The 13,374-nt window shown below is 48.4% G+C and overlaps 1 protein-coding gene across 1 annotated transcript in view; it reads right to left on the bottom strand.

Annotated features, from left to right (window-relative positions):
- Nucleotides 1–13,374, bottom strand: part of spns2 (spinster homolog 2 (Drosophila)) — a 76,186-nt gene that overhangs the window by 17,106 nt on the left and 45,706 nt on the right. The window contains exons 4-8 of the mRNA XM_031572402.2: nucleotides 11,567–11,718; nucleotides 6,674–6,740; nucleotides 2,900–3,039; nucleotides 2,503–2,655; nucleotides 2,178–2,367 (exon numbers count right to left, since the gene is read on the bottom strand). Of these exons, the coding sequence (XP_031428262.1) occupies nucleotides 2,178–2,367; nucleotides 2,503–2,655; nucleotides 2,900–3,039; nucleotides 6,674–6,740; nucleotides 11,567–11,718 (702 nt within the window). The remainder of the gene's footprint in view (nucleotides 1–2,177; nucleotides 2,368–2,502; nucleotides 2,656–2,899; nucleotides 3,040–6,673; nucleotides 6,741–11,566; nucleotides 11,719–13,374) is intronic.

Below are 13,374 nucleotides of genomic sequence, written 5' to 3'. Positions count from 1 at the left end.
TCCCAAGCAGACAAGCAGAGACTGCCTAATCATAGAACTGTGTTTGTGTGTTTGTGTGTTTGTTTGTGTGTCTGTGTAAGTGTGTGTGTCTGTGTGTCTATGTGTCTGTATTTGAGTCTATGGCTGTGTGTGTGTGTGTGTGCTCCGGTGTAAGTGAGCCAATGTGCACACAAGTGTGTGTGTGTGTGTTTGTGTGTGTATTTTGAGGGATTACAGTGCAGGGTGTGCAGGCCCCTGACAAGTGCAGCCCATCCACCGTGACTGACTGACTGACTGACTGACTGACTGGCCCATAGGACTGCTGCATGCGTTCAGCTCTGACTGTGAACTCTGCACGGCGGGTCATCAGACAGCAGCCGTCTCAGGCTGAACCTGCCGTGACGCAGCTCTGCCCCGTCCAGCCAGCCGTCACATTCTCAGACAGCACATCTGTCACTCGCTATTGCCCCCTCCGCACACAAACTGCCCCAGACAGCATGCATCGGCGGCTACTTGCAGACTTCCATTTCTCAGCCTCGCATTTGCCACGGCCTCTAGAATTTCTGTAGTTTCCTCAGAAATGTCTTTGCCAAGGCCGTGATATGTAAAGGTCCTGGTCTTTTTTGAGAGCTTGGCAATGATCTTGTTTTTTTGGCCTGCAGTGGTGTTTGTACGAGCGCGTGACGATAAGGTAATCATGTGCTCAGGAGTTAGCTACGGCTGAGATACCTCTAAGATAAATCAACATTTTTATCTGTGAGCTGCAGGGGCTGTGACATCCCCCCCCCCCCCCCCCTCTCTCTCCCTCTCTCTTTCTGGATGTGGGGCAGAGAGGAGAGGAAGCGGAGCGGAGCCCATGAGGACCAGTGTAACCTCGCTGAGCGAGAGGCGCTGCTAACACCCCCCTCCTCCACCCCTTTCTCCTTCCCCGTTCACTTGTCCCCAAAGAGCCGGCAAAGAATAGGAACTGCTGAGGCAGCCACACATAGCCTCAGGTAAACTCTCTCTCTCTCTCCCTCTCCCTCTCTCTCTCTCTCTCAGTGTCACGCACCTTTGGAAAGTCGTGCCAGCCGTACACTTTCATGGGCTGCTTGGCGCATTGGTGCCTTAGATCGCAGGCGTCTCCCCCACGCTCCAGCATAAGAGTATCGTATAGCTTACAGCGCCTACTCCAAATGCACGAAGGAGCCGCTCTGCTTACTGGAAGCGTTCAGAAGCTAGTGTTCATCCTTTACACTTTGACCTGGTGAACAAGGGATGACGCCAAAAGGTACTGTTTATTTTACAACAGAGCTGCTCAGCTTCTTAGGAGGCACTTGGCTTTCTCCTTTCCCTGGGTGTTGACAAGCAGTTCCTACAGTGTGGTGACCTCTGATGGGAAATTAAGTGGGCCTGTTTGTGCCCTATTTTTCTCGCTCGGACAGAATTGGGATGGTGAGTCAAAACTGCCACTGGCCATTGTTTTCAGCCGGCGGTGGCCGTTAAAAAGCTGCGCCCTTTTCCTGGTTTGCATGCCAATTAAACAAGCAAACAACGAGCATTCCAGAGCCTTTTCCTCTCACTGTAGCTTATTCAGACTTCAGACCCCCCTCCAACCACCTTACACACACGGACACACACGCACATGGACACACATGCACACGCACACGTACATGCACACACACACACGCACACACACACACACACACTCACACTCTCCTCAACCTGAATGTTTTAAGGACACAGAAGGCAAAACCTGGTCAGAACGATCCATTATTTACAAGCCACAAAGCCAAACTTTACCATGGCCTCATTCCATCCCCTGACTTGAACAGGATGGTTGAGGAGATAGAGAGAAAGAGAAAGAGAAAGAGAGAGAGAGAGAGAGAGAGAGAGAGAGAGAGAAAGCGAGAGAGAGAGAGAGAGAGAGAGAGAGAAAGAGAAAGCGAGAGAGAAAGAGAAAGAGAGAGAAAGAGAAAGAGAGAGAGAGAGAGAGAGAGAGAGAGAGAGAGAAAAAGAGAAAGCGAGAGAGAGAGAGAAAGAGAAAGTAACTCTTCCCATGTCACGCCAGTTCACTCCTTAAAGTTTAATGATGTCCCAGGGGTGGGGGGAAAAAATGAAGTGTACAGCATATCACTTGATGGTTGCTTTTGCTCCCATAGCAACAGGTGCAGAAAATGACACTGCAAAAAATAAGAGAACACAAGCACTGGACTTACGTAGGCTCCCTCTATGCTCTTCTTGGCCGTGACGAAGATGAGGCAGATGAAGATGGCCGAACCCAGCATGCTGACGGCGCAAACCAGCGGGTCAGCCCGTTCCGTCCTCTGCCGGCACATCCGGGTCGTGACGGCACCGATCACCACGCCCAGCAGACCCGTCACGCACGTAATCGCCCCGAAGATCAGACTGCAGACCAGAGAACACAACATCAGAACAACTGCACAGTATTTACCACAGAACAAACATTCACCAAGTTTCATCTAATCAGGAAGCAGGAAATGATGAATGTTCTAAAATGGTGGGGGAGGTGGTGGATCCTACCTGTCATGGCTGTTGCACGGTGAAACAACGCAGGACTCGGCGGATTTTTGCACCACTCGTGCCCTGAACAGATACTGAGGGATCCAGGTGCCGAAGGCGCCCGTGGCAAAGGTCACAGTCGCTGAGGCCAGGGAGGAGAATACGAAGCTGCGGCTGTTGTAGAGGAGGAGTTACAAACAAACAAACAAACAGGTAAACAAATGACCTCACTTTCAGGTTTAAAGTCTCCTCCATCCTCATTACCAATTCATTATTTCTCCTTCCCCCTACAGTCCACTTCCTTTGTGTTCTTCAAATATTGTGCAAAAGTATACTGTTGCACTCCGATATTGTGTGAAAACTGTATATCTAATGTGAGGCTTGTGGCGTACTCAGTTTGTTTCTTTTGCGGTCTTACTTTTTGAGCAGCGCTCTCATGTCACAGACCCAGGAGGTCCGGGTTTTTAATTTGGCACCGAGTTCTGCGCTGCCTCGCTTGGGCTCCGGCACCAAGAACAGGATCAGGGTTCCCGCAGTCATGCCCAGGAACGGGGACACCTGCGAAAACAAACAAAGATGACGTGCATGAGCAAAGACTTAGCGGTATAAACAGATCCTTTATTCCGAACCGCGTCAAAACCCTCAGCATGCACTACATGAAACACCCATAAGTAACATGACAACATGCATGTATAAATGTGTTTATGTTACATCACACAAATCCCTCAACTGATCCACCGCAGTGCTGGCTTAAGCCACAATCTGGCCACAGCGAAACAGAGCAGCATTGTCTCCAGGGAGACCCAGATGGATATAAACCAAGGTGTGTTTCATATACGAGCCCAAATTACCCACTCAAAAAATAGACTGTGCTGAAGATGTACTATAACAATGCCCCATCATGGCTCCACCTTAGTGAAGGGTGCACAGCTGAGGCTGCTAAGTGTGTTGGTGTGTGTGGAGTGTGTTGGTGTGTGTTGAGTGTGTTGGTGTGTGTGGAGTGGTTGGTGTGTGTGGTAGTGATCGAGTGAGTGGTGGTGGTCTCTGAGTCGGGCGCAGCGCCATTATGGCTCCGGCTCCTCCAGTGGCACGGAGCTCTTTGTCTGGGCACAGCTGCAGCCTCACACGCCATCAGCTTCTATCTCCTTTATCATCCTTCATGATGGAAACTGCAGCGCAGTGAGCAGGGATTCCTCTTAACTTCTCTCTGTCTCTCTGTAACTCCCTCCCTCCCTCCCTCCCTCCCCACATCTTTCTCTCTCTCTCTCTCTATCTCTCTCTCTGCTGTGTGGCTGGCTGCCTAAAGGAAAGGGCATGTGGACTCAGAAGAAAAAAAAAATAATCACCCTCCTCTGAATCAATCCTCCTCCAAATGTTTTATGTTGTGGGCATCTTTGTATTCTTAACAAGCAGTGCATGCTGCATTTTTGACTGAGTGCTTTATTTTGTGTATATATACGAATATATGTATGTGTGTGTGTGTGTGTGTGTGTGTGTGTGTGTGTGTGTGTGTGCTTGTGCGTGTGCGTGTGTGTGATTGCGTGTGTTTGTGTGCGTATTCATGTGTGTCTGTTTACTCCTGTCTTCTACAGCATGTGATTTTGTGGCACGGCTGGATCATAAATCTCTTGTCTGCCTGCTCCATCCACTGAAGTAGGTTGTTTACCCATCCTCTCAGGCCCATCTCCTCCGCTGGGCTGTCTGCATGGTTACATGCCTCACAGCGCTCCTCCAGCCCTGATCACCACAAGGCCAAAAACAGCTCCAAAACCCAATTCTTCACAAGGATGTGAAATTTACTGCATCTTTCATTTGAGCAATGACTCGCAAAGGCCAGGTTTTTTGGCCAATCTCTCAGAACTCCACATCCTCTTTCAATGTCGGGTCAGACTGGAGACCCTGCATCAAAGCCAGAGCTGATGTCCCATCATGCACTCTGACCCTGACTCCCCACCAGCCAATATCACTTAAATACCAGCGTGTAATTAAAGGGTGGAAGGTCAGGGTGCAGGACCTACCGGGCCTTTCCTCTGCAGTCTGGCGGAGGAAGATATTGAACAAGATGTCTACTCCACACACGATAACCCCCCCCCCCCCCCAGCCCAATACTCACACACACTTCACTACAACACTCAACCATTCTGTACCCCCACCCCCACCTCTTCGCATCCAAGAGGAAGGCTGCCTCAGAGCCCTCTCTCTTTCTCTCTCTCTCTCTCTCTCTCTCTCTCTCTCTCTCTGGGGTCGGCAAAACAAGCGGAAAAGGTTCCACAAAGTGTTTTTTCCTCAAAGCAGGATACTGCTGGTAAGAAAACCTCATGTAATGTTGTCGTTTCTGTTTTGTTTTTTTTCCCTTTTCTTTTCTTTCTTTAAAAGCCCTGCCTGGTGATTAATTGCCCTCTCTTGCCCCTTGTGATGTTTTATTGGAAGGTCAGCATGCGAGTGCCTGGAACAATGTGGCCCCGCACTTCTGTTTGGAGGTGTTTGGGAAAGCAGGCGAGAAATGCCCTTCCCGTTTCCATGGGTTGTATAACTGTCATGTCAAGAGGTCCTTTGTCCGCCACTGTTCCAAAGGGCACGTTTAAGGCTCCGTTAAAGTCTCCTCCTAGACGTTAGACCTGGGAGATTGGAGGGAGGACTGGAGGGAGTGGCCACACACTAAGGTTAATATGAAGTTGTCACGAAAACGGCACTTTCACTGGGCTTTAAGCCTCCACAATGGCGGTAATGAACTTCACCTGTTAACTCTGCACTTGACCTGTAAGGGCTCTTTTTTTATAGCAAGCACGGTTTTCCCTTTCAGGCAAACTAAACTAAAAACTAATGAAGTGTTGGGGCCTAAGTCATTTAAAATGCTTTCAGCTGTTACCCCAAAGGCTTCTTTCTACAGTCCAAGTTCAGCTGTGGCGTTTTTTTCCTCTCTTTCCGTGAGAGTGGCAGGAATTTCCTTGTGGCACGGTCAAGGCAAGGTGCAGCACGACTAATTTCCCCTGATCAATCACCCACTGAGGCTGCCATTAGCGTTTGATTAAAAACGTATTTAGTTTTTTTTTTTCCTAGAGTGGTCCGATGACAAATAGCAGGAGCGAAAGGAACAGTTTTTTTTTTGCGGAACAAGTACGTCTTTGTGCTTGGAGTGGTAGCGCCCCGCCACGCTCGGCCACACAAAGAGAGCACTGAAAGACTATCCGCGGGTCAGAGGTGGCTCCCCGAGCGCGCTATTTCGTTAGAGCGGAGATTCGATATGCCATCTGTGAAAAAGATCCCAGAGACACATGGGCAATGCCATATTAATGCGTCTCGGGGTAGCGCTGCTGTCTGGAGCTGCCGTGTGCACTCGGCCCCGCGGTGTAAGTAAACATTTGTCTGCTCTTTCCGTAACCGACGCGGTATTCTGGGATTCACCTGTCCGATGTGGTTTCGCCCGGGGCTATTTCGAAGTGGTGCACTGGTGTTATTTTGAGCCGGATGGGCGGAAATGAAGCATTCATGAGCACACAGGACTCTGTGTCTCCACTGCGGTGTGTTTGTGTGTGAGAGTGTGTGTGTTTGTGTGTGGGTGTGTGTGTGTGTGTGTGTATACATGTGTATGTGTGTCTAACTCCTGGTTGATCGGTTGTGTTGATTATGCTTGCGGTCCATCTTTCGCCGAGTCCCTAAATGTCCTGTGCTTTTGGCAGGATGTTTACATGCTACAGGTTTCTGTATGTGCAGACCAGCAGGGGCAAATGTGATCTAAGGATCCTGCACTTTGGGATGAGACTACAGGTCTGAGAACGCCTTGTTCAACCTTTGGTGGTGAGTTCTGATGCTATCTGGTGCTTTTCTCCCCCTAAAGCCCCCACCCTTTGACAAGCAGGCCAGTCACTGCAGCACAGTTGTGTCCGGATCAATCTGCTTCGAGCCTTTACTAGTCCTGAACCTGGATTACACATTTCAAATTTGGTTAATCTACTTTAATCTCTCCTGCCCACGGTTAATCCAAATTTCCTTACATCTACCCGAGGACGTGGTAAACATGAACCCTCCTCCCCGTGAGACTGCTGTATTGTTGACTTCATAAGAGGGTTATTAGAGAAATGAGGTGAACTCTATTCATTGCGTTTGAGATGGAAACAATGCTGTTTGTTTCCTTTGCTGTAAACATGTTGTGGTTGCCTTTGGACTGAGGGTCTGAGGTGAGCGCCCTTACCCTGAGTGCCCAGTGCCAATCTCCTGCGGCCTCCTTGGCAGTGGAGCCCAGAATGTAGCCCAGACCACTGAAGGGAAGAAGCAGAAGGGATGGGGGTGGTTAACACAGCAGACAAAAACAAACAAGGCATAACACAAACAAACATCTCTAACTCCACGGCAACAGAAGCAAGTCCTGCCACCCCAAAAGGAAGAAAAGAACAAATAGACATGATAGTCAAATACACGGAAGGGGCCCCGACTATCATCTCTCCATTTGTTTTTTATTTGACTATCATCTCTCCATTTGTTATTTTCTTCCTCTGTTATGTCTGTCCATCTTTCTGAGTGTCACTGCTGAACCCAAGTGCCCTCCAGAAAGCGGGAGTCACGGCAGGTGAAAAATTCATGCCCTTGTGGGCTCGGCTATCTCCTGATGGGCGGTGTGTGTGTGTGTGTGTGTGTGCGTGTGTGTACGTGTGTGAGTGTGTGCGTGTGTGTACGCCTCACAGACACAGATGGGGCCGCCTCTGCCCTAGCACCAGATTGCACCAACCGCGGAGAGGCTTGCATAAGGAGGTCAAACAGCCCCGTCTCAGCGATTTCTTTTTCCTCAGGGGGGAGAGTGTGAGTGTGAGTCAGGGACACATGCCAACACTGCACTCCCTGTCTGAAGAGGGAGGCTTTTGGTTTTATGGTGGGGGCATTAACATCAAGCTCACCTCAGCAGTATAGAGGCAGAGGCAGAGGCAGCCTCACGGCCTTAAGGAGCTAATTTCACATAGTGGCAGGGTTTTGTTTTTGTTCATGTGTCCTCAAGTCATTTGGGAACGTGTTTGTTTGGCTCCGGCGACACGTCTGAACCATGGTGCGTGTGTGTGTGTGTGTGTGTGTGTCTGTGTCTCTGTGTGTGTGTGTGTATGTGTGCGTGCGTGAGATGGCACATACTTAAAAGGTGCAAACTATCCAGTCAGCCCGGTATGAAAGGAATTTATGAGTCAACATTTGTTGACCTCAGACTGAAAATCCCTCATATCCACCTCCTGTTTGACACCCGATAAGAGGCTCTTAATTATCCCTTTCTGACCTGGACACGCATAACCTGACGAGCGCATAGATGGGTATCTGCCTGAGTCATGTTTCTGTCTCAATGTGTTGTTTACTTACAGTACTCAACGTGTGTCATAAATGTGTGACTGTGAAGTGTCACTGCCCCATTAATCAAATCAGCAATGTCCTGTTTGGTCACTAAAGGAGTGTTTCATCAACAGTATCTGCTAAAGTAGTTTCAGGAGCCTTACAAAATGACATCACTGGACTATAAACTAAGGGTGAAACTGTTGTGCTAATGTGGTCTTTTGGTCCATTTGAAGCTATTTCTTCCTGGAGGTTGACCATCTAGTATGTAATATCTCACTAATGAGTACAAAAAATGATTAATGACATAAATAACTTCCTACTTTCTGCAAATCAAAGGCAAAAGCAAAGACAGAGTACAAAGCAAATCATATTTCTAAGGGAAAAACATCCTGAAAGCTTGGACGGGGGAAGCTTGGAATGCCTGACGCTGATTGAAATGAGATGTTACCTTTGAAGAGCGTCTCCGCTGCTTCAGTGTTTACTATCTGGTCACACAGTTTGAAGCAAAAACAAGATCTAAGATTAGATTACACTGTGCTCTGAAGTACTGTTTCAATAAGATAAGACTGTCGCTTTCAGAGGACATGAAGGATTTAGATGGCTTATCAAAAAAGTGCTGATAAAGGAAAACGATGGCTTGATTTAAGTTCCTGGGTTGTCTTCTTTCAAAGGTAGGCTCTCACATGGCTTACCTCCTAAAAATGGCTTGATGAAGACTTTTAACACGGTTTATTTTCAGACTAACAAATCAAAATGCTCGTAGTCATTTGCACTTCCACAAGGTTTTCCCCACAGGACGTGTCGCTTGGAGTACGCATACGAAATCTGAACAACTGTAGGCGCTCCTGTTTGTGACACTCTAGGTTTGCTCATTTCCGTCTCTCAAGAGCACATTCCTCCCTCACACTCACTTCCTGTGTTCTCAAACATACAGAGGCCGTGTACACAGGCAGGTATGTGCCGTTGTTTACCATTAAACCCCCCGACCACCAGCCCAGTAGTGTAAATGGATGGCTGGGTGGCTAACAATGGATGTGTGTATGTGTGTGTGTGTGTGTTTGTTTGTTGTGTGTGTGTGTGTGTGTGTGTGTGTGTGTGTGTGTGTGTGTGTGTGGTGTGTATGTGTGTGTGTGTGTTTGTGTGTGTGTGTGTGTGTGTGGTGTGTGTGTGTGTGTGTGTGTGTGTGTGTGTGTGTGTGTGTGTGTGTGTGTGTATGTGTGTGTGTGTGTGTTTGTTGTTTGTGTGGTGTGTGTGTGTTTGTTTGTTTGTGTGTGTGTGTGTGGTGTGTGTGTTGTGTGTATGTGTGTGTGTGTGTTTGTGTGTGTGTGTGTGTGTGTGTGTGTGTGTGTGTGTGTGTGTGTGTGTGGTGTGTGTGTGTGTGTGTATGTGCGTGTGTGTGTATGCTTTCCACAATGCATGTTTTTTCTCCATTTCATCACTCCATTCAAACATGCCATGTCACACACACACACACACACACACAAACACACTCACACATACACACACACACACACACACAAACACAAACACACACCCACACATACACACACACACACACACACACAACAAACACACAACACACACACACACACACACACACACACACCACACACACACACACAAACTGCATTCAGTAGAGGAAGCAGTATGTGCTGCTGATCTCCATTGAGTAACTTTCCAAAAAACGAAACACCATTCACAATGGCTCACAATGGCTCAGCTTGGGCTATTTCCTTAAAACTCGAATGCATACCGTCAGGATACTATGAGGTCATGTTCAGTGGCAACAGTACATTTCCAGAAAATGACTGATATTGTTCAATAAGGAATAGGTACAGATATTAGCACCCACATTATCATCTTCTACTTGACCACAAATAATCAAACATCTCTGCACCACAATACACCACGACTACTACAGTGCGGCCGACACAAAACGGAGGGCGGTGGTGGTGTAAGAAACTCGACGGAGAAAGTTTATTGGCTTGGCACACCTTCCAAAGGGCAGGGGGGGATACCGTTTCCCTTTAACCCCTGTCTCGCGCCTGAGGTCACTTCCTGGAAACAGTCACAACACTCCCGGGGGCGAAGACAAACACCGTGGGGGCCGATCTGCAGAGGATGTCTGGCGGCTCCTTTCTGCAGCACCAGTCTGTCACCTCCCATTGTTTTCGGTTGCCAAGCGCCTCGCCTGGCCTGAGAGCCCTGGCCTCAGCAGACCACTCACCCCTCGGAGGAGGGCGCCTATCCTGTCCCGTCCGCTCCTCCGGCTCCACTCAATCTGCCATCGACACTACTAGAACCCGCGCAGCCAGGCACGTCTGACTTCTTCGTAAAAAATCTTTTAGTGCTTACCAAAGCCTTATACTGTAATATATTTATAATATTCAGGATTTCATGTTTGCCTGAAGAAAGATACAGACTTTAACAGTAATGATTGTATTTCTTGCTCCAGGGGCAGAATGTAAAATGTATGCCGTAATAATTAAGTCAGAGTGCAGTAGGATTATTTTGTGTGTACCCTGCATTCAATAGCAGAGAGAGAGAGAGAGAGAATCCATTTCAGACTGGATTGTTTCAGTGTCATGAACGGGAGTCATTCCCACCTGGAGACTTTTATGCGCTGTGTGTTTTGTCATCCGACGGTGCCGAGTGTTGTGAAGAAGTGGGGCTGAGGTTCTCTTTAAATGGGTGTTATTGCACATAAACTGCAGGGTGGCGTCTTTGAATGGGCAACCTAACAACAAAGGCACAAAGTGCACAGTGCTGGTCAATAATTCAAACGGCGGTTGCTCCTGTGGGGGAAGAGTCTGGAGCAAACAGCCTGACATAGGGGCTTAGGCACGGAGAACTTCTGGGAATTTTTCACCATAAGTAACAATAAAGGCGAGCCGCTTCTGCTTGAGCCAAGCCCTCATTCAACGCCGCAAACACAGACACACAAACACAGACACACACTCACACACACACCTCCGTTATCACTCCTCGCTGTTTGTTTTCTGTCTCCTTCCCTCTCTTTCTCTCTCTTTACCTCTCGCTCTCTCTCTCTCTTTTCCTTTTGAATGAGTGAATGAAGGGAGTTGCTCACTGCTTGTGACCAAAAAAGACAAAACAAAGTTCTCTCTCTCTCTGTCTCTCTCTGAGAGCTTTTACCGTCTGTCATTTCATAACTGCCCTTTTCTTCACACAGGCCCTCCAACCCATTTTCCTTAGCAGCCACCTCAGTGGCAACACAAAAGGACACACTGCCAGCCACACATTCTGTGAACCTGACCTTTTCCTAGCGCAGATGCTGGCAGCAGATAATTGTCCCCATAAATGCGTTTTCCCCCCCTCTCTTACTGCCTCCTGCAGAGCATTATTACTGTTCCAGAAATAATCACTTTAGCACAAAACTAATCTCCACTTTTGCTGAATACCAGTGCTACTGAGGGTATGTCATTACGTTTCAAGTGATGAATCTCATGATGATATCCATGAGCGTATGAATATTACGGATGAGATTTATGTATTTCACATCGAGTGCTCAGAACCTGGAATAAAGGGATCTTTTTAAAGGGATCAGAAAGGGGCATTTTTGCTTCAAAAAAAATTGGACCAGAGCCAATAGTTGCCTGTGATTTGACAATGGCTGTCTCGCCCATTCAGAGCAGACACTATGAGATTCGGCTCTGGCGCTCCTCTACATTTGGAAAATGTAATTTATTCCCCACTGGCTCGGAGCCCACTCCAAACCTTCCTTTCTGGGGGGGGGGGGTTGGGCCTGCCCACTTACCTCCCCAGTGGGATGGCTAGGTAGAAGACCGACAGCATCATGGTCCGGCTGTTGTTGGTGAAAAGGTCGCCGATGATGGTGGGGGAGATGGAGGAGTAGCTGGACTCGCCTATCCCCACCAGGCCCCTGGACAGCACAAACAGCCAGAAGTGCTGCAACCAGAAAGAACACAGTTATCAGTTATACCACTCCTTACGGCCTTCATTCAGGCTCAAGGCATCTGGACAGACATTAGGATTAAAGACATTTGGCTCCTATTCATTATGAATATCTAATTGTTAATTATAACAAGGGAAATACAGTTAGCAACCTTTTCCCTCTCCCTTTGAATGTCCTGCACAGCTCCAGAGTCTGCACATAGGTCTGTCCCTTAGTGATTGCATCACAAGGATGCACCGCCTCAGAGCCACCATTCACAATCACAGTCAACTATGGAACATTAGGAGACAATGATGACCTTAAATTAGCCAGCGCATTGTGTTATTGCTGACAATAAAGCTGGTGTATTTCTCCAGAACAAAGAGAGTGACATGTGTGGGCGTGGATCTTTGACCCCCAACGCACACACACCCTATACCCAACACACACGCCCTATATTTTACTGCTGGGGAAGGAAGTGAAGAGTGGGAGCCTCCCTGTCCTGAAGTGAAGCGAAGCGAAGCGTCCAAACCGAAGACATTTATATAAGTAGTCACCCATGTGAGGTGTTCATTAAAAATAAGTGACTTTGTGTGGTAACTTTTTAAAAGAGCGGATCTAAAATATGGGTCATCCAGCTAAATATGGAAATCTTCTCACCCACTAAAAAGCTTCAATTTTTTCATCCTCTATCCTCTCCTCTCCCCCACCCCCCCCTCTCCCTCTCGCCCCAGTCTCTTCTCCTCTCTTGTACTAATGCGCCTCGCGGGAGCGTGCAACACGTCTATAGTGAATGAATTAAATAAAACCATCAACTGTACTCCCCTCATACGCAACACTATCCAGCACACTGTGAGCTGCTACTTAATGCAGATAGCCTACTCATGAAAAGCCCACTCTGAAAGCCCCAAGGGGAGAGAGCTCTCTCTAGCCCCCAGGCTTTAGGAGTGAAGGGATGTCTGAAGCAGATATGAATGAGCTGATATGAAGCCCCTGACGGTGGAGATGGCGGAGGGGAGGAAGACTTCTCCTCGCGCTCCTCCTTCACAGAGGCGCTGCTGCGTTGGCGGGGTGGTGAACAGCCGCATCCTATTAACGGATCTCCATCTCTTTTTTTTCTTCTTCTTCTCCTCCCCCCTCCACCTGACGGCGCTCAGCAAGACAAGTCATCAGGAAGGAAGGAAGGAGGGAGGGAGAGGGCACGAGAGACGACGTGCTGTTGTTGTTGGTGTCCCGTTATGTAATCCCCGCGGGGATGCGCTGTACAGTATGTGACAGGAATCCACACCAAGCAGAGCGGGGAATCCTATGCAGATTACACATTCTTTTTTCCCACTAATGTTTCCTTCCCTAGGCTAGAGCCAGTAATATGACAGAATATATTTGCGCTCTCTGCTGTCTCTGCTCTCGGCCTTGGTGGCTGCAGCCTGCAGAGGCGTCAGCGCGTGAGGCTAGTGTATGCACACGTGCGTGTGTGTGTGTGTGTGTGTGTGTGTGTGTGTGTGTGTGTGTGTGTGTGTGTGTGTGTGTGTGTGTGTGTGTGTGTGAGGAGTGTCTGCTGGGGTCTCTCACCAACAGCAGCGGGATTAATTGCCCCTGAAAGTGACAGAAGCAGGGGTATGTCGTGACCTCATATGTAGCCCTGCCTGTTTCATGCCCTGTCGAAACCC

Source organism: Clupea harengus, chromosome 8 (assembly GCF_900700415.2).
Source record: "Clupea harengus chromosome 8, Ch_v2.0.2, whole genome shotgun sequence".
NCBI lineage: Eukaryota > Metazoa > Chordata > Actinopteri > Clupeiformes > Clupeidae > Clupea > Clupea harengus.
Note: the sequence above shows the minus strand (reverse complement) of the source record. Positions and strands in the feature narration are given on the sequence as shown.